Consider the following 21,250-nt stretch of genomic DNA (forward strand, 5'->3'; position numbering starts at 1 on the left):
AGTAGCACATATACACATCTTCACCTCTGATGTGACACACAAATCCCAACTCTGACACACACACAGACAACACTATCACACAGTGATAGGCAGACAATGACACAGACAGCCGAGGCATAGTGTCTGTGTGTGTGTGTGTGTGTGTGTGTGTGTGTGTGTGTGTGTGTTTCACTGACAGAAACACATTCCAGGGCAGTGTACTGAAAAAGTGAAACCTCAGGGAGTTTCCCTCAGTTTCCTGCCTTTCTCCTCTCTCCCCCTACGGGAACAGAGGCCTTCACCACTGAGCGCTCTCACCACAGCTATCTCAAAGGAAACCCAACATTATCACCTATCACAGTCTAAACGGCACCAGGGGACAGCTGGCAACCCCTCAGAGAGCTGCTGGACACTTTCAGTACCGTACAAACTTAGCCTGCAGGTCATCTTGCTTTACAGATTTACATTTGGAAGTCGTCTGATGTTTAAAATGCTGTGAAGTTTAGTTATGGACCAAAACACAACAGATAACTATCACTCGACTCCTCATTTCAGAACATCAAGGAAATCATGGTGATGACTGGTTGCTATCTGCCCCCTAGATTACAAGACTCTGCCCTGTCCATAGATAGTTCATTAGATTGTGTGGAATAGCAAATACTGCAAAAAATATGAGGAACAGTTTGTCTTTGCAAATGATCTGATGTTGAAAATGCTGTGGTGTGTAGTCATGGATAAACACACAACCATGCAATTATTGCACAGTTCATCATATCAACATAAAATGTGATCTTGGATGAACCGGTCTGCTAAATGTGCCTGAAAACTATACTAGTCAGTTCAAACTAAAAAAACCCTCGTCTACTCATAAACACAGCAGTTGTATTGGAAAACTGATCCATGTTGAAACACAGTGATAATGATTCAGTTTCCCATGAAGGTTACAATCCCACAGATCCCAGAGAATCCTACTGAGAGTAAAAGGACAGTCTCCCACAGTTAAATGACTGAATCATCCTGAGGTTAAATGGATGTCATTGTGGAGAGTAGTGTGGGCGATTAGCACCACTCATTACTCCCCATCTGCCATCAATTAAAGCAGCAGAGGGACTTCTTCTTATGGATATTGACCAAGAGTGTAACCATTCATATACGTATAAATTTGTAGGTTTGGCAGGATTTTAAATTCTGAGTTAAAGATTCAATTAATCGCAAAGTAGCATGTTTTAGTGGCAAACAGTGGTCTTATCAAATTAAACTAATCCATAAACAATGCAAAACTAAACAGGATGCTCCCGGTGGTCATTTTGAGTTACTGACAGTGGTTTCCACTGGAGAAGCAAATTACAGACCTCAGAATGAGACAGAGAGGTTTATTTCAAACATCTGCTTTTTCTTTTTTTTCTTATTTTTACACCCTTACTACCAGCTCACAGATCTCCTACCATCTTTACTATCCAGAGTCCATATGGTCCATATGGTGGTTGGTGTGGCGCAACAGATAACACCACTACCTGCCACTGAGCTACCACACGATGTGGGAGGCTGGGGTTCGATTCCCGGTCTGGGTGACTATGCTGCGCTACATCAATAAGAGTCCTTGGGCAAGACTCCTAACACTACATTGGCCCACCTCTGTAATATAAGTAACCTTGTAAGTCGCTCTGGATAAAAGCGTCTGCTAAATGCCATAAATGTAAATGCATACTACCCTTTCAACTGCAGTCATTAATCCTAAGCCATATTATTCATTAACTACAATGAAACAAATTATATTATAGTCCAGAGAATTAGGGACCAAAGTGTGGCACCACATAGAGACAGGTGTTAGACGCAGGAAACAGAGGCTGCTTGTTTTACACAGATTGGATTCATACACCCGTAAACATCTAGTTGTAGGCTTTAAGCTACATTTGCTGCATGGCTGTGGTGAAGAGCTTATTCAGAAATGTCAGGAAGTATTACCGACTGTAACTGGGTGGATCCCAACTTTGGAGCAGTGCTGGCGTACGGCCAACTAGTGACTGCAGCACACATGAGGCAACAGATATTGGATTACATGACGACACACTGAGCAGAAACTAGTTTACACAGCTGGACAAGAGAGAGCTAGGAGGGAGGAGACGCAAGAACTGCTATGGGAAAGTGCGGTAGATGAGAGGAAGAGATATGGAGAGAACCTAAAAGAAAGTCAAAACAGAAAGAACTGAGGAAGAATAAGGAACAGGAAAAGGATGAAGATAAACAGGAGAGAGTGAGAAAGAGAGAACGCGAGAGCACACGTGAGAGGGACAGAGAGAAAGAGTGAGTAAAAGGCAGAGAAAGAGACAGAGACAGTGAGTGGGAGAGAGAGAGGAAGAGAGAGAGATTTGGCATTCCTTAAAAGTAAAGACTGCAGAACGGCGCTGTTCTATCTCGAGATGTCCAGAGAATTAATGATGCCGAATCAGAGTCACGAACAGGACAAGCTAACACCTCCTACACCTCCTACACCACACAGAGTTCTTCTCCTTCTGTCCTCCTCCTTCATTTCAAATTTCTTTTCTTCAGTCCCTCTCTTCCAGGGATGCGTCAATAATGAATTTCTGGGTTTAACAGCTTAATTAACAGCTGACTGTGGCCGATAAAGGACAGCGGTGGCTAAGGTTAGAGCAAAGGGCTATTGATGACAGGGTTGTGTGTCCGATACCCGGGATTGGCAAGCTGCCACTGTTGGGCCCCTGAGCAAGGCCTTTACCCTCTCTGCTCCCCTGGTGCTGCCACAATGGTTGCCCACCACTCCGGGCACGCATGCTCACTGTCACCATGTGTGTTTCCTCACTAGTGTGTATGTGTGTGTTCACAGCACGGATAAGTTGAAGGCGGAGGCCATAATCCATCTGTGCCCAATACAAATGGTAAATATGGGTGTTCTTGACATCCAACATGCATTAACCCAATCCAACCCAACCCAACCCAACCCAACCAACCGGTGGGCGAACCGGCGACTCAGCTGTCCTCCCTCTGCAAAGTTCAAAACAAATTTACACTACAACCATTACATAGTTATCAGACCCTCGAATCCAGAGCGACTTTCTATCGTAGGTCAATGTCACATTAGGAAACTTGCCCAAAGACTCTTCTCTTGTTGGTATAGCAGTGTGATTTGTGTGTGTGTGTGTGTGTGTGTGTGTGTGTGTGTGTGTACTTGGTGTTTCAATTTGATCAAATATTTAGAAAAGTGTCCGAAACTGTGCCCTATTCATTATCCCCTAAATGCAAAAAACCCCCAGATAATTATATAGAGCACTATAACATAGGGAACTGAATACGACACTGTAGTGAACGACTGTTGTGTGCATGAGTTCACTGCAAAACAAGGCATTAAATTATAGATGATCTATTTCAGCTAGGGTACATCTCTCTACACTATTCATTACAGTGCAACATTTTCAGATATCGCTACAAATGGCAGAACCCCAAAGTAGTGCACTATACAGGACATATACATACATATATATATATATATATATATATATATATATATATATATATATATATATATATATATATATATAGAGAGAGAGAGAGAGAGAGATAAGGCTTTTTTGAAAATTGAAAATGCTCAGAATCATATGAATCCTATTATACTACTGTATTTGATTCAGACCCTAGCTTTAATGACCTGTAACTCGACTTAGACATAAAACTCACAAACATTTAAACCAGAGAAAAAAATAACTAATTAAATACCACAAACCTTAATCAGTAGAACCTTTAGTTTCCAATTTTTGTGTGACCACCAGGCCGTTTTGCTACTGCTGTGGGCAGTGTTAGAGAACTTTAGGGATAATCTTTGAGAGCATTGAATTGTGGGCTCTATCATAATGTCATTTCCATGAGCTAAAATTTGATACACAAAAAAGTGAAAAGTGCAATGGAAAGGGTAAAAAAGGTGAGAGGCAGGAATCAGGAAGGGTATACAGCAGTCATTACATCTCCAGCATCTTGCAGTGGCACCAGGTTCAATATGGCTTTAAATAACATAATAATAATAATAATAATAATAATAATAATAATAATATGTTATTTGTTATTATTACAGAAAGTATTTCAGCCTGAAGTACAGAACAAAGAACTATACGCAGTGAATGCAGTGTTTAAAAGAAAGAGGCAACATAACTTGCTTTTCATGTAGTTTGGATCACATAGCTAATGCAAGTGACATTTTAGTAAGTTACAGAACACACTCCTCTAAAAATCTACTAAAACCTGGATCTGCTTTTATGCTCGTTAGCTAAAATGATTGCTGTACAAATTTTAAACTAAACAAGTTGTTTTGCTAGCATTTACTGTGTGGAGAGCTTCAGTTCTGTACTTTTGACAATTGTTTCATAAGAAAAAGCTCATTATTTATTGGGGCTGTGTCAAACCTGGCAAAAATTGTAATAATTGTAGTCATTTTTATATTTTTTTTCTGTACGATGTAGCTAATAACAAGACTAACATAAATTTCCTACTGAAGACTTAAATCAGATTCACATCCATAAACTTGAGACTCAACTCTTAGTCTCAAAACTTACATGAATCAACTTCTTAACCATGAACATAAACAGCCAATCAAGTTATTTTTTTAATTTACTGATTATCCCAACACTGGACCAATAATGGTCAAATAACTGGACCATAAACAACAGATTTTTTTCTGTAAACAATTTATAGCATGCATCCCTACTCTCTTCCTTTCAGTCTCTTTCACTTCCTTTCTTTCTTCCATTTGGTTTCATCTGGCCTTTCACTGCATTCCCCGCACTAACCTCAACCCTCTCCTATTCACATACATCTCACTCTAGTGCTTTGTATCTCATGCTACCCCTCTCTGACCCCAATCACTCTCACTCCGTTCTGACTTTCTCTCTGTCTATATTGCTCTCTCTTACAGTCCAATATCCCTTCAGCCCGTCTCTAAACCCTCCTCCCAACCCCCATTCCCACCCCAGTCCGTCAGTGAGGTAATGTCCCTAGGCACGTGTTCTAATCAGTGAATGACCTCAGCAGCACTTGAACACTGGGTGTGGCCACTGGAAAAGAGAACGGATAGGAGAGAGTATGTATGTATGGAGTGAGCGAGCGAGTGAGGGAGGGGAGCGAGGGGGTGTAGTCTCCTTCCAGTTACTCATAATGGAAGCGCTGGCTTTATTGGTGATTACATTACGCCACTTTTAGTCTGTGGCCATGAGCAGGTAGTCTGGTTTGAGGTAAGTAAAGCCAGGGCTTAAATGCCTGCTGCTGTTGTAGTCATAGTTATATTCAGAACAACAGAAGAAATGTTTTGACATTTTGTATTTACAGTAAGAACACACACCACTCCCAGTCTCTTGATGTTCTCTTGGCTTGCACAAAAACACACTCAGACACACACTGCTTCCTCACATTTCCAGAATTTTAAGAGGATCAGAATGAGACAGTAAAGCCTTCCCTTTCTCCATCTCCACCTCTTTTCTAGTCTGTGGATGTGGTTAATCCCCATTTTGCATGTGTAGCATATATCTGATTATCACGGACACTACTATATATATATATATATATATATATATATATAAAATTAGGGGTGCAAAGACTACTTGACCAATTTAGTTTATGCAACTAATTAAATAGTCGATTAGTTGGTGATGTCATCATGCATTTTTCTCACATTAACTTGGCGGACGGTTCAGGATGCACATCAACCACAAATTAAAAGCCAAAGTTTAACCATAACCGTGTGGAACAGTTTTACTGCTGCTGTTTATTTTTCCCTCAATCTGGATGCAGAGCTGCAGTGGAAACATACACTGAGCATATGAATGGAGTGTGAGTAAAAAAACAGTCCAGAACCAGAGTTCTATTAATGTGAGGCGTGGGAGTCTCATAAGGAAACGGACTAAGTGTAGAAAAGGAGAACTCTTCAAGTAAGGCAACCCAAAGATGTTATAAATGAGGAGATCGGTCACTGTTTAAAACATAAACAGGAGTTCTTACAATGCTCAACATTGCATCTGTTTACAGATAAAGTCCTGCCCTTTAACAAAAAGAGCCAAACAGCTTGCTGGTTGTGAGCACAGGAGGGTTGGCGTGGCTCTGGGCCAGACCATGTCAAAATAAAAGTCTACTTTCAAACTGAAAGATAAAATGTCTCACACTTTCTTTCTTTTTTGCTGATCTGAGGGGCATATGGGAAACTATTTAAGGGGAAACAGGTTTAGTTTGGTTATATGTCATTGCTTCTACTTTGCACATCCTTGGTTTGAAATATTCAAAGGAAAAACATATTATCTTTTATATTAGCAGGTATATTCTTTAAAACAGTACTTTTTGAGGCATTCATATTTGTTGTTAGTTAGCAAATACATAACACAACATTAAGATCATTTTAAATACATAAGAGTTATTTTGTAATTGAGATATTCATACTCTGAATAATTGATTATTCATTTCAATAAACAGATTATTTGACTGTCAAAATAATTGTTTGCTGCAGCCCCACTGTATATTTAACAGTAAGTTTTTATTTGCTCAGTAAAACACTAAACTAGCATTTGTATAGTTCTCATCCAACACCTGGTTTGGTGGTAAATCAGTGCTTAATGGTGTTAAATCAGGTTAGCTGGTGATGGTACTGAACAAATCCACACACTGGCTTGGGGCATCCAGGACAAACCAAAAACATATTAAAATAAATACAACTGTGTTCATTAAGTGTTCTATGTCTATCTGCATCTGTTCTAATGTAATCTGTTTTACAAGCAAAAACACTTATTGTCAGGATATGTGCTTTTACATAATGTGATTATGTGCTAAAAACCTCTGCATAGTAAGATATATATATAAATATGGATGATGAAGGTCTAAGAGATAAACAAGGTGGCCAAGTGGGTCCCATTAGAGCAAGTGCTCTGATATGCAATAAAAAGCGTATATAGCAGCAAATTCAATGAGACAGTAATGGCAGCAACTGCACAGTAGACAGTGTGAAAGCACCTCAGCACCTTCCCACTGGCCTTTAATACAAATGTAAATTTTGATAGTGTTTTCTGTTTTGCTCAAGTACAAGAGGCTACTGTCTGTGGTAATTGACTGTGTGCTATGAATGTGGTCAGTGCTGGTCCAAGCCTTCCTGGGCGCCTAAGCAAATCCTGACTGGATTTTTAATGTTATCACCATTCGACAGCTCTCCATATTTCTATATGGGCCATTAATTAGATCCCATACAGTTCGACACCGTTGACTGTAGACATTGTATGGCTGGAACACGAAAAGTTTTTTTATATATGAGTCTGGAAGTCAATTTCTTGAAATTGACCTACAAATTGTGGAAGGAGGGGTGTCAGGTTTCCCTATGAACATTAGCTCACTTTGCCCTCCTCTTTGAACTCTTGAACCTTGGACTCAAGCACCAAAAAGTGCTTTTAAACATTTTTGAACATATAGTCAAATGACATAATAGACTATATAGATGAATTAGATTAGTGATTAAACAGCTTTACCATTTCATTAAAGCTTGTTGACTGGTACTGTTGCGTCTAAGCCACCCGGTCACATCTACTGCCTCTGCATCTACATGCATGACAGAAACGTTTCATACTGTGTGTCATTATACTTGATGTGACTTGATTTTTTGGAACATCTCAAAATGCTTAGCCCTGTATCAGGACATCCTTAACACTTCAGACAGTTGTATCAAATAAATACCTATAAAATGAGGTCATTCATAGGGGTGGGCAATATATGATGATATCAAATCGTGATAAAATGGGTTATCATGATAAAAGAATATTGTGTAAGATTATATTGTCAATATCGTCAGTACTAAAGAACATTGTTCAAATGCATGTTTCTGCAGTGAAGTTAGTCTTAAGTTTAATAGTTAATAGTTGAAAAAATGTTGATTAAAATCCATGTAGTTATTATAGGAGACTTTTTGGATAGCAGTTTTTTCAAATGTGCAACTAGTGGTAAATTTTGCCCGCATGACAAAATATTGCAATAAACTTTGTGTATCTTGAAAATTTCTGTAAACATTGTGATTTTAAATTTTTATCATAACGCTCAGCCCTAGTCATACATGATGGAGGACCCCTTTGGCAGATGACGGAACTGGATACTACTAGATGCAGTAGACAGAAAGTATTATGTGAAAAATGGCATTTCTTTTGCTCCTGGACTCCCCTTTCAGTACGGGAGAGTAATTCACTTTTACACCACTGCTGTAAATACAAATCATGCTTTAAGCTCTCTATTGTGGACAACTATAAACATGCACATGTTGACAAGCTGAGAGAAACAGAACAGGCTTCTGAAGTAAAAGAACCACATGAGAAGACAAGAGGTCTTCTGCAGCTCCACCACAGTTCCATAGTGCAGTAGCAGTGTTCCGGCCCAGAGCAGCAATAACAGATACACCGTTCTCTACATGACATTCAGTGTTCAATCAGCATGATTTTGAAGCTGTTATTCTAATGTAAAATTGCTACATAATGTTGCTTTGATGCTCTGCAGTGTAGTCATGATGGTGACAGACATGCTGTATACACACTGAATTAGAAACCTACATCCTAATCTGCATTACAGCAGAGCAGTGTTTAGTCTCACACAACCAACCACTAGACGCTGATAAGCCACAGAACTCAAAGGAATCAGCTGAACATGAGCTGAAGCAGTGAGCAGGATGCCTCTTTCCAATTTAGGCAGGGTCCCAGAACTGCTAAAGAAACCCCCACTCTGAAATGTGTTTAACAGCAAGCTGAAACAACCTCCCACTTTCCTTTCTCACAAACATCTGTCCTCTCTTCTGTCTGACACTCTTCAGCTGCAGGAAACTCTGGAGCCTTTCATCTGGCAAGAGTAAAACAACCACTGCAGTACATTATCAGATCCAGCTAATGACATCAGAGTATGAACATAACATTCAGTACATAAGTATGGGCCACGGCTCACTTGTGCCAAATAGGTTGATCTGATAGCAAGAGCATGTGAAATATATGGATATTGGTGGGGGGATCAAAACAGCCACAACCAAATACAAGGAGGTTATCAAAAAAGGAACACACTAACATATGAATGGTAATGTGGTTGCTAGAATATGGAAAAATCCACCCTTCAGTAAAAACAGCCGAATAATTTGTTAGTAAACCCACAACTAAAGAACGTACAGCTTTCTTCACTCCACAAAATAATCAAATATTTTTATTATATCCTTTTTTTGAGACTGTATCCACCCTCACCCAACACCCCCGTGTCCTTCAACTGTTTCTATTGTAGCTACTTGAGACAATAATTATCAGGGTGTATATTTAATTTGAAGGGCTGTTTCAGTCTAATACCACATCCTCTGGGTACAGACCGCCTCTCTCAGGTCCGACTGATGGTAATCACTTGAATGCACTGGACAGATCGAAAGAGCAGACTTTGTTCGTGGATGGGTGTCGATGAGAGAAAACGGAAAAGTCCTGTAAAATACACACATATACACCACACCCATGCCTCCCCCCACCTTTCCTCTTTCTCTGAACACAGACACACACTCAGACACATGCACACTATTCCCCACCTTTCCTCACTATTGGAAAACAAGCTAAAAACAGAGCATGGTTGCTGTAGTAATCCTCCCTGCCTAATCCTGATTCACTGAGCCACACTCCTGCAGCATGTTAAGAGAGGACCTTTTGTTATTGGTATCATGTAGCGAACCTGTAAGAGTCACTTACATTCCTGATATTTGACACACACTCCTGTCTGGGGTGACATACACTTTTAGAGTGTGTGGTACGAGACTTACACTAGGACTCTTACTGGTTAAGTGTGGTGGCAGTGGTGTTATCCACTACTCTGCTACGCCATTAATTATATTGTTAATCAACCTTCATAGCGTGATTAAATAATTCAACATGTGACCGAAAGCAGCATTGTGTGAGAACTGGTATTGCTTGCTCATGGGCTCCCCTTACAGTGAAGAAGTGCAATTTACACTTTGAGCCACAACTAAAGGACAGGCTCTACACATGCATTTCTGGATGAGCTGGAAGATACACAACTGTCACTGTGAAAGTGAAGGGAGCATGCGGACTGTCGTGGTAGAGTAATATTACGTCCCCTTCTCCACCCATCACTGAGACCCTTCCTGAATGCCATGTTTAATTCAGTGGTCAGCTGGGCATGCTGGACATTTTAATACATTAATACATGCTACAGAGAATGACATATGAAATATTTATCAAATGCTACACCTGTCTGGAAGCATTAGCACTCATTATGTTTCTCTACTCATTTATTAACTTTTTCCCATCTAATTAGTCACCAATCTGTAGGGGTGTGTGTGTGTGTCCCCAACACCTGCCCAGCCTCACCACAAGGATCTAAAGCTGAAACTTCAGATACTGGAACTAGCATTAGTTATTGTCTGGTCCAGTGTCTGAGCGCACACAGATTTTGTCCAGACATGTCTTTATTGTGTGTCCTCCTTAATGAGGGGGTGAGGAGTGAGAAGAGGTGGATGTGCTGTCTCATTTCCTTCTTTCTGCCCTCCTACAGCGAGGAAGGAAGTAGGTGCTCTGGCATATTTTACTGAAGGCTTCCTGAAATAAGTATGATCTGAGAGGAAAGGAAGTGGAGGCAACATTAAGGGGACGGACACTTCCTGTGCAGCTGAGGGGACCTCTGAAATCATATCCTGCCAAATCCCCCCCACCCCACCCCACCGCAAACACCCCCTAGACTGGTCAAACGGAAGAGCAAGAGCGAAAGCACACACGTGAGAGAGACACAGACAGAAAGACTGAGGCAGAGGGTGAGAGCGACAGACACAGAAAAAGAGCAGGACAGAAGGACAGACACTGACAGAGACACAGACAGAGAAAGCAAGAGAAAGAGCAAATGAAAGACAGACAAAGAGACAGACAGAGAAACAATAGAAGTACAAGCAATATTGTCTTTTCTTTTGAAGGGGAAGGGAGAGGTCCTGTGCTGTGTTCTGCAGTGCAGTGCTGTGCGGTGCTGGTGTCATACTTCCAGTTTTAAGGCCTCATCTCTCATCCATTTTTCTTCTTAAAGAATAATACTGTATTTAGGTAAATAAAAGTATGATACAGAAAGTATAATCCAGGGAAGTGACAAACCGCGAACCCTTAAAATGCTGTTCTCCTTCCAAAAAAATCCAGCAAAACTAAAGCAGGACTGGAAAAGGAGCCAATTCCACAACCGAAAGCCTCTCCCAAAATTTACTTACACCCAGCCCACTAACAAAAGCCCTAGACAAAGCCAGCAAAACGACTTCAGGAGAATATTGGCTTTTACCATGTCTTCTCTCCAAACCAAACTAGAGCAAAACACACAGCCGAAGGGAAAGCACCAGCTTATTATTTATTACAGGTAAGACAGGTAAGAAAATCAAAGCAGTGGAAGCAAGTTGGAGTATATATATATATATATATATATATATATATATATATATATATACAGTGTGTTTGTTACAGTGTTAAAACTATAACTATAACATGCAGGGTTTGTCAGCTTTGCTGGTGCCATTAATCAGCCACAAAACCCTTTGTAAAAGGAAAATCAGTGTGTCTTATTCTGAGGCAATATAACATGGTTGTAAAAGGGCTTTGATACATCAACAACAATTTTATGCTCAACCAAAGTAACACACTTATTATTTCTACACCTCATTTCTTTCTTTTTTTTTTTTTTTTTTTTACAAAATAATGATAACATCCTAAAACATGATAAAAGGTATTTATTGGGACACTATATTTTGGTATCAGTGCTCAGTGACCAGATATCAGACTCCACCTATAGTAGAAATGATAGGAAGAGAAACAGGCCTTCCTGGGCTGATTAAATCTGACTGCAGTTGCAGATAACCAGTCTCAGTGTCAGCACACAGCACACAGAGCAGCTCAGTACTGAAATGATGTTTACCCTGTCTCATTTGGTGTTCTACAAAACGATTTAATCCACTTACAAAAATACGATTATCTCTGTGTCTCCATAACAAATCAGCTATAAGACCACACACATACTAAACAGCAGCTGCACTATGCAGCTACGGCCTTTCATAATGAGTCTCAAAGTGAAATTCGGAATTACGACGAATACCGACGATGGCAGTAGAGGCATATGGCGAAAAGCTTACATTCCAGCAAACGGATATGAGAGCAAAAAGCAATGTGAAATGAATTCCAGACGTGTGCTTCCTCACCCAGCTATTTTTAAAAGTGTTTATTTATTCATCTGAAAGCGTAGTGCTCTCCTTCAGACTGCACTGCAAAACAGCCCTTGTTCTCTCCCTCACCTGCAAAACGTCACTCAGGTTCCTCCTGTGTCCATCCACAATGGCAAAAGGCCTCGTCCGCTCCAGGGGCTTATCTCCTCTGCCATGACCCGACACTAAAGAGAGAGACAAAGACAGAGAATCATAAAGATGAATTAAATGAGTGTGTGACTGAGTGGATGAAATGTTGAGTATGTCTATCTTTTATACTGCTTTCCATGAAAGAACCAGGATGTCCTGAACATGAAAGACCAACAGCTTCTTCATCTCTGAATAATGTATGAAATACACCCACATGACCTGCTTTTTCTCTAGAAACTGCCCATCTTTAAAAACAAAAGCCTCACAGCATCATTTGCTTTGCTGGCCAAGGTCGTCAATTTCAAATCATGTAAAAAATACACTCACGTGACTCGCAAAACTCAACTGTTAGGCCCTGTACACACATATGCTGATATTTTTATAGCATGAGCATGCTAGCCCTGTATGGAGTAATAGTACCTCATAAAATGAGACAACAAATCACCACAGAGAAGGAAGAAATCCCAATTATACACTACTCCCTATGCAGTAGTATGCAGTAACTATTCAATAGTGTACTAAGTAGGATTAAAACATTTCGGACTCTAAATCTTATTAGAGCATTATGCATACTAGAATGGCACTGTATTACACTGCAATAAATGATATTGTAACAGAACTATATTTACATTTATTTAAATGTTGAATTCTGAAATCTAGTGCTATCGGCATGTAGATTTTTATGACTTACATATCTAGTTCAGTTTATAGGGAGTATTGTGTGACAGTAGCGTTTCCATAAAGCACAGTTTTCCCCATCCACATGACAACGCTGAGTTTTCAATAATCTCCACATTTTCAAAAAGCTCAATTTTCAGTGACGACCAACAGTGTTTCTGTGTGGAAAGGAGGCCAAAACACAAAATTTCTCAATACATGTGGACGGGCCCTCAAACTAATCGACAGTTAAAGCTGGAAGTTCACCATTATAGACTTGAATGTCAATGTCAATATTGGCCTTTTAATGATTTCTTTGAACTGTTCCTTTTCTGGGGCAGAATGAGTGTACAATCATTTTTGGGGGGTTTAAAATCAACACAGGTTCACAATTATACATACATGGTCAGATATATTATATATATATATATAAATACAGCACAGCTCATTTTTGTTAAAATGTCCCTTAGAAAGATGCACCTTGACCAGACACGTTTGGTAGCGATCAACAAGCTTCCAGCAGAATTCTGGTTGGATATGAGAGTGAGGTCAGGACTTTGGGAAGGCCATTCGAAAAGCCTAATTTTATCTTGCTTGACCCAATTCGCATAAAAGAACTGAGCTCCCTCCTCCAAGTATGTTAAACTGTGTAATGGCGTTGCAGTATATAGCAGCAAGTGGGTGGGTTAATGTGATTTGGAAGAAGCATGTTAGCTTTCACCCTCCCAGTGCTGGTAGCAGTCTAAGCAACCGAGTGGGAACTGACCACAAGAAAATTGGTGGAAGAAAATAAATAAATATAGTAAATAAAAATGTTTTTCTAACAGTTTTTTTTATATTTTATTTGTGTTCTGAAAGAAAAAAAAAGAATTGTTTACAGTGTACAGAAATGTATTGTGCAGTAAAAGCACAGCGGATACTGTCTGAGGAAGATATTTAACAGCACCCTGTACATTAATCTGTCTTTTGTGCAAGTAAGTAAAGTAGTGCCAGGATGCAATTCATCCCCATCATCAGCACTACAGGACTACAGCCAACAAGCAGACCGTGTGTCACAGAGGAGCATCCCCAAGAGGAAGAAGCTCAAGGGTCAAATGAGGACAAGCGGCAAGTCTAATGGGCAGAGCATAACTCACCAGACATGAACTCAAAGGACTGGACTATAATGTGCATGTTTTAATGACATCTGCTAATACAGAAGTAGACCTTTAGTAGATCTGTCCATGTGTGGAGTCATTTATGTCTGTCCTCTAGATATGAGCAGCTGTACATAATGTTGTGCACATTAAATGTGTGTATTACCTATCTGACCATCTATGTGACAGCTAAAGCACAGTATGCTCATTGAAATCTGAACAATATGCATAATTAACACATAAACTAACTAAAGAATGCTCTGATATGGGAATTATGGGCCAACATATCCAATATTTTTCAAGTTCATTCAGTATCTGCTGGCTTTGACTCATCAGTAGTTTTACAGTGTAGAAATGTGGCCTACATCCACCTGGATTAGCATTTCAGATAAAGGAACAATTTTGTAAAAATGAAAAGTAAAATGCAGATATCCCAGCAGTGCAGTATCCCAGCACCCTTTAAACGGTCTGCCACAATAAATATATCATCAAAATCTGCTCCGAAATATTGATCAAATTTAAAGCAACATTATGTAGCACGTTTACATCTTCCAAATCAGAGAGATGCTCCACTGACAGCGTCTCTGCCACTAACACTGCTACTGTGCTATGCAACTTTGGTGGAGCTGCATGAGACCCCTCACCAGAACTGCATAATGCTGTGTAACACAAATCATATTTGTGTAGGATCTGGTAATATCATATTGTGATTAGATTGCTGCTACTTTTTTAATTGTTCTGTTTTCCCTCTTTTCCTATTTATGTCAACCCTTCCCACATTCTAGATTTTTTTTATTAAGATAAGATAATCCTTTATTAGTCCCACAGTGGGAAAATTCTCAGTGCCACAGCAGAAAGGGATAGCAAGACACTTAGTTACAATAAATAAAAAAAATAAATAAATAAATTAAAAAAAAAAAAAATATATATATATATATATATATATATATATATATATATGTCATCAATTTATATATCAATTATATATATATTATTTTATTGCTCAAATTGCTCTTTGGGTGTAACTGGGACCTTGAGATCTCAATTTCGTTCCACCCCATGTACCACGTGTGATGCGAATGACAATAAAGTCTCCTTAAATCCTTAAAAATTACACTATATGGACAAATATATTGGGAGACCTACAGGAACATGACTGACATTCTAAATCCATAAGCATTAATATAGGGTTGGTCTCCCTCTGCAGCTCTAACAGCAGGTGTAGAGTGTTGGTGAGTATTAAACACTATGCGCCACTCACACTTTACCACTCTACCACTCACAGTTCATTGCGGAATACCAAGGGGAGAGTACATTTCTTAACCAATCTTTGTAAAAACAGACTGCATGGCTAAGTGCTTGATTTTATGTGGCAATGACACAATGAATGAAACACCTGAAATCAATGATTATTCAGTGTCCCAATACTTTTGTCTATGTAGTGTGCTGTACCGCATCAGTCCACATGATTCTTTCACTTCAGATGCCGGTTCTGTATCTGTCAGCTTGTCAACACAAGCATGTTCATAGCCGTCCATGGGAGGGGAGCTCAAATTGCGATTTGTACTTACTACTCCAGTGTTAAAGTGAAACACTCCTCAACTGTAGGGGGAGCCAGGTAGCAAAAGCCATTTTTGATTTTGCCAATATTACAAAACTAATGGTGTTTATTGGGTTATTTCATTATTTCATTTCTCAGACAGCCACTATTGTATACTGTAACATTCGCCATGTCTTTTCTAAGGATCTAACAACAGGTTTTATATCTAGTAAACCACTGGTGACATTAACACAGTTAATTAGTAAGATGCCTTTTTCAGAAAGCTACCTAGCTTTCATTAGGTGACACAACACTGTCCCATTCATTCCCTTTCAACTTGCACTGTAAATTAACCTTCCAAAATGTACCCAAACCTCTAAGATCTAAGCATCATACCACCTCAGTGTGCAGCACATGGTGACCAGAGGTCAGACCTGACAGCAGTGGCTGTCTATATCCAGTGTGAGAAAGTGTCGCTGAACTTTACAGTGAGGACACTTCTAGCAACTTACTTATTGATCAGTAAAGTCTTCTCCATCTATCTACTGAAGGTGCCTGTTCAGTCTACAGGACTGAGGGGGAGTTCTCATGTAGAAGGGATCCTCATGAGCCTTCCAGAGGACATTTCTGTACAAACTTCAGACCAGGGCTTTTCATTTCTGGTACTGTAGGACTGAAGTGATTTCCATTTTCAAACACACCTGATTCAACCCATCAGTTGATTGACCGGTTTAGTAGGTGTGTTTTAATAGAGAAAAGGTGATGGACAATGCCCCCTCCAGGGCCAGAACTGACATCCCTCTTCATCCTTGATGTAATTAGAAGGCACACCAGACACAATGATATACTGTCATAGCAACCAGTTTGATGGATGTCTCCTGAATCAGAGCATCCTCCCAAATGTGTGATTTCCCTCACTGTTCAAACTACACAGACAGACAGACAGACAGACAGCGGTGGTTTCAGACCCTATTCCTGGAGGAAGACCCAGCCCTGATCTTCAACTCAACCTTCAACTCCAGAGGGGCTTGTAAATGACGTGACCACTTCAGGTGGTCCGTCCAGGGCCAGGTTGTGAACCACTGAGCTATAGGACCTCTGCATGATGTTGTCCCCACTATAGCTGTTCAAGCCAATGCTCAGTCAATGCCTGACTCCTACCTGAGTGTGAAGACTGAGTAACTCCTGTACTGCTCAGTCCATGTGTGTCTGCAGCATCTGTGCTCTCAGCACTCAGCACTCCCACAGGTGAGGCAGAGGATGCTGGCTCGCCATCTTCTAGCAGTCCAAAGCCAGTGTTTCCTGGTAACAGAGTCTGAGTGAGCACCAGATGAGAAGAAGTGCCCTCAAACAGCAGCACGGGGAGAAAGGCTCGCCATAAAACCGTTAGGAGGTGGCACTCGGGGCTCATCCTCTATGTCTCATTCCACGCAGCAGGCAGCGAAAAGATAGACCCCGTACCACTCTGACAGACCCCTCACAGGACTCCCACAGAGCCAGCACTGATCAGGCGTCCAGCCGTCGGTGGCAGCGCTTGGCTGGTAACAGGGCTCTGAAAGGTGGAGGAGACAATTCACCTGCCTGCTGATCAAAGCTGGACGTTGGATCTCGGCCCAGTCCCCTTGTCTTTCTCCGTCTCTCTCTAAATATCTGCAGATACTCTCCGTTTCTGTCTAAAGTCCAAAATCCGCTTCAACTTTCTCCTCTTCCTCAGCTCTAACCTCTTAAAATCCCCCCCCTCTCTGTGTGTGTGCTCGGTGTGGCCGCACGGCTCCGTGGCTCCTGCTGAAGTGAGTGTTTACATGGAGGAATCGCGTTTAGCTCCGAGCCCAGCCCAGCTGGGCGGGATTTCCTTCAGCCTGTTAACCCTTCAGTGTCCCCAGAGCAGCCTTCTCACACAGCCTGCATTGTAGGAGAAGCAGGCTTATCATATCATGCATAACACTCACAGACTGGACAGTAACCTAAGGGACAAACTCTTGTCCTTATACTTATATAAGTACTTAAGTATAAGTACTTAAGTATAAGTAAGTATAAGTACTACTAATATTGACTATAATGCAGTATATTATATACTATACTGTATAATATATACTATAATGCAATATATATAATATTGTATACTGGCTCAGGGCTAACATTAGCGAGCATATTACCATACAAATATTATACTTTTATAATCGAAAGACCTAATAAAGAAAACTTTTATATTTTATAAGGGAGATTTTCAGCATGTTTTGCTGTATTAGAAAATGCATTGTACCGAGACACCACTGTATCTTTTTTTGCAACCTTACATCATTACAGCAAAATATGTATTTAAATGTTTTGCAAGGTATATAAAAATAAAGTCATAATATTAACTTGTAGTTTTGTGGAAGTTGTGGAAATGTATTAAATGTATGTGTAGTAATGTATTCAATATACTTGTTGTTTTGGTTTTATTGTTATTGGCATATCTAGATTATATCCAGATTGATTTTAATAGTCTGGACAGTCAAAAACGAACCCCTGAAATATATTTTTAGCAAATCACCTCTAAACCTGTAGGTGGTTTTAAAAGTGATTACGTTCAGTCTCAGTCTGGACGCTCTGGCCACTCAAATTGAATCAAAGTGTCTTTTGTGTCACTCAAAACGCAAAAGAGACAAAATATATGAGGAGGCCGGCCACTGGTTGAAATGTGAAAAGGACATAAACGGTCTCAGTGTGAAGACACAGGCATAACACTCACAGACTGGACAGTAACCTAAGGGACAAACTCTTGTCCTTATACTTATATAAGTACTTAAGTATAAGTAAGTATAAGTACTACTAATATTGACTATAATGCAGTATATTATATACTATACTGTATATTGTATACTATAATGCAATATATATAATATTGTATACTGGCTCAGGGCTAATATTAGCGAGTATATTACCATACAAATATTATACTTTTATAATCGAAAGACCTAATAAAGAAAACTTTTATATTTTATAAGGGAGATTTTCAGCATGTTTTGCTGTATTAGAAAATGCATTGTACCGAGACACCACTGTATCTTTTTTTGCAACCTTACATCATTACAGCAAAATATGTATTTAAATGTTTTGCAAGGTATATAAAAATAAAGTCATAATATTAACTTGTAGTTTTGTGGAAGTTGTGGAAATGTATTAAATGTATGTGTAGTAATGTATTCAATATACTTGTTGTTTTGGTTTTATTGTTATTGGCATATCTAGATTATATCCAGATTGATTTTAATAGTCTGGACAGTCAAAAACGAACCCCTGAAATATGTTTTTAGCAAATCACCTCTAAACCTGTAGGTGGTTTTAAAAGTGATTACGTTCAGTCTCAGTCTGGACGCTCTGGCCACTCAAATTGAATCAAAGTGTCTTTTGTGTCACTCAAAACGCAAAAGAGACAAAATATATGAGGAGGCCGGCCACTGGTTGAAATGTGAATAGGACATAAACGGTCTCAGTGTGAAGACACAGGCATAACACTCACAAACTGGACAGTAACTTAAGGGACAAACTCTTGTCCCTTTCTAAATCTACAGTTTAGAAATGATGTAACACTTCTGTTATGCTTCATAGTAAGAAACAGCAACAACATATAATCATTAATCAAGAAGTTGATGGAGAATGTCTCCATATACACTGTCTTAAACTCAACTAATATTAATTTATATTTAGTGTAAACAAATGTCACCCTTCACAGGTAAGGGTTTACATTTACATTTGTGGCATTTAGCTGACGCTCTTATCCAGAGCGACTTACAAGGTTACTCATATTACAGAGGTGGGTCAGTGTAGTGTTAGGAGTCTTGCCCAAGGACTCTTATTGGTGTAGCGCAGCATAGTGACCGAGACCGGGAATTGAACCCCAGTCTCCCACGTGGTGTGGTAGCTCAGTGGCAGGTAGTGATGTTACCTGTTGTGCCACACCAACCACGGTTTACTTGCGATAATGCACGCATTTTAAACTTTTTTTACTGTACATTGACAAAACGTAAGACATTCTAAACATTGATTTATTTATTCTATTTATCATATTAAATAATTACATTGTGTCTCAAGTTTGAAAAAAAAAATAATACCAGCTGTAACCTCTATTCTCACTGCTGGGTCAAACTGACCCGAACAAATATAAATACAAATATTTTCCAGTGAACACTAATTAGCCCAACAGAAAAGGTTTCATGCTCCAAAAATGTTTTTTTTCTTCCGATTTTTTAAACGTTTAAATGGTTTAGTTTGACCCGCAAAATCACAGAAGGGTTAAACAACACTTTCAAACAGTATGAAAACACAGATCCTCTAAAATTGCATATTATTTATTAATCATAGAAATTACAATCTCTAAAGGACCGGGGTAAATAAACAGTGTCTTAAGAAAAAGAAAACAGTGGTAAATGTAAAAGAATAATGTTTGGAGATAACATTGTGTTCATCATTCAAAAAGTGTTAACTGTTGTAGGAATACACTCAAAAACATGAACATTTGAATTTATTCATAAATGGTAGGACAAGTATTTTCAAAATACACCCAAAATCACATCAAATCCCTGTTAAAAGTGTTTCCCCCGCTCACAAGGGCTTTATTACTACATTTCTACATTTCACAAGGGACATTACACATTGGTCTGGGGAGTATTTATATATATTTATATATAATAATAATATTATTATTATTATTATTATTATTATGTTAATATAACTCAGTTTCACTCAGTTATACACATTTGTTAAGCATCGTCGAAAAGAGAAAATCCAACATAATTATCAATAAATACCATGATCTGCACTGGGGATGCTTATAACACTGTATTATAGGAATTACGGAAATACACCTTCATGGACCAAAGCATTGGGACACCTACATACTACCTAAATCAAGAGAACTAAAAAAGACTTTCTCCTGCTTTTGTTGGAGTAACTGTCTCTACTGTCCAGGGAAGGCCTTCTACTAGACTTTGTGGATTCGACTGCATTCATGGACAAGAACGTTAGTGAGGTCAGGTCATGTTGGATGATTACCACCCCACCTCATCCCCAACTCACCCCAAAAGTACTGGATGAAGCACCATCATTCCAGAGAACACAGTTCCACTGCTCCACTGCTCCTATACCCCTCTAGCCCACACCATGGCCATGCATCAGGTGTCAATAGGTTTGTGTTTATCTGCTCCAAAGAGTCCTATTCTATTGGCAGTACTTCTCTACATTGACTAGACAAGCTTTGTGTGTGCATCTGCACATCAGTGTCAGAAATGGGTGCTCATTAAAACAGCTGAAAGCATTCATTAGCAGATGTGTCCACAAACATTTGGACATAGAGTGTATTTAAACAGCATTTGTCAAACTGTTCTCCACACAGAACATCTGTATTGAATAGATATGTAGATATAACATAACTTGATCCATAAGCCAAACCAACAGATCAGGGTCAACTGTATACATTTTGGCATGGATATTTATGCAAGCCTGGGTATGAACCATCCACACAGTGAACGTCACATGCCTGTTTATTTATGAAGGTTTTTTGGATGTTTACAAAGCTCACAACAG

General features: G+C 39.4%; 1 protein-coding gene across 4 annotated transcripts in view; it reads right to left on the minus strand.

Annotated features, from left to right (window-relative positions):
- adam15 (ADAM metallopeptidase domain 15) overlaps positions 1-17,472 on the minus strand; it is a 43,613-nt gene extending 26,141 nt beyond the window's left edge. For 3 of the 4 annotated variants that reach the window (XM_072679439.1, XM_072679438.1, XM_072679437.1), the window contains exons 1-2: positions 16,844-17,472; positions 12,290-12,384 (exon numbers count right to left, since the gene is read on the minus strand). In XM_072679439.1, coding sequence (XP_072535540.1) covers positions 12,290-12,384; positions 16,844-17,093 — 345 coding nt within the window. In that variant the 5' untranslated portion in view covers positions 17,094-17,472. Of the gene's footprint in view, positions 1-12,289; positions 12,385-16,194; positions 16,255-16,843 lie in introns of those variants that run through there. The other variant, XM_072679440.1, reaches the window with a different exon arrangement.
- Between the last annotated feature and the right edge of the window lie 3,778 nt (positions 17,473-21,250).

This window comes from Salminus brasiliensis, chromosome 5 (genome assembly GCF_030463535.1).
Source record: "Salminus brasiliensis chromosome 5, fSalBra1.hap2, whole genome shotgun sequence".
In the NCBI taxonomy this organism is placed as follows: domain Eukaryota; kingdom Metazoa; phylum Chordata; class Actinopteri; order Characiformes; family Bryconidae; genus Salminus; species Salminus brasiliensis.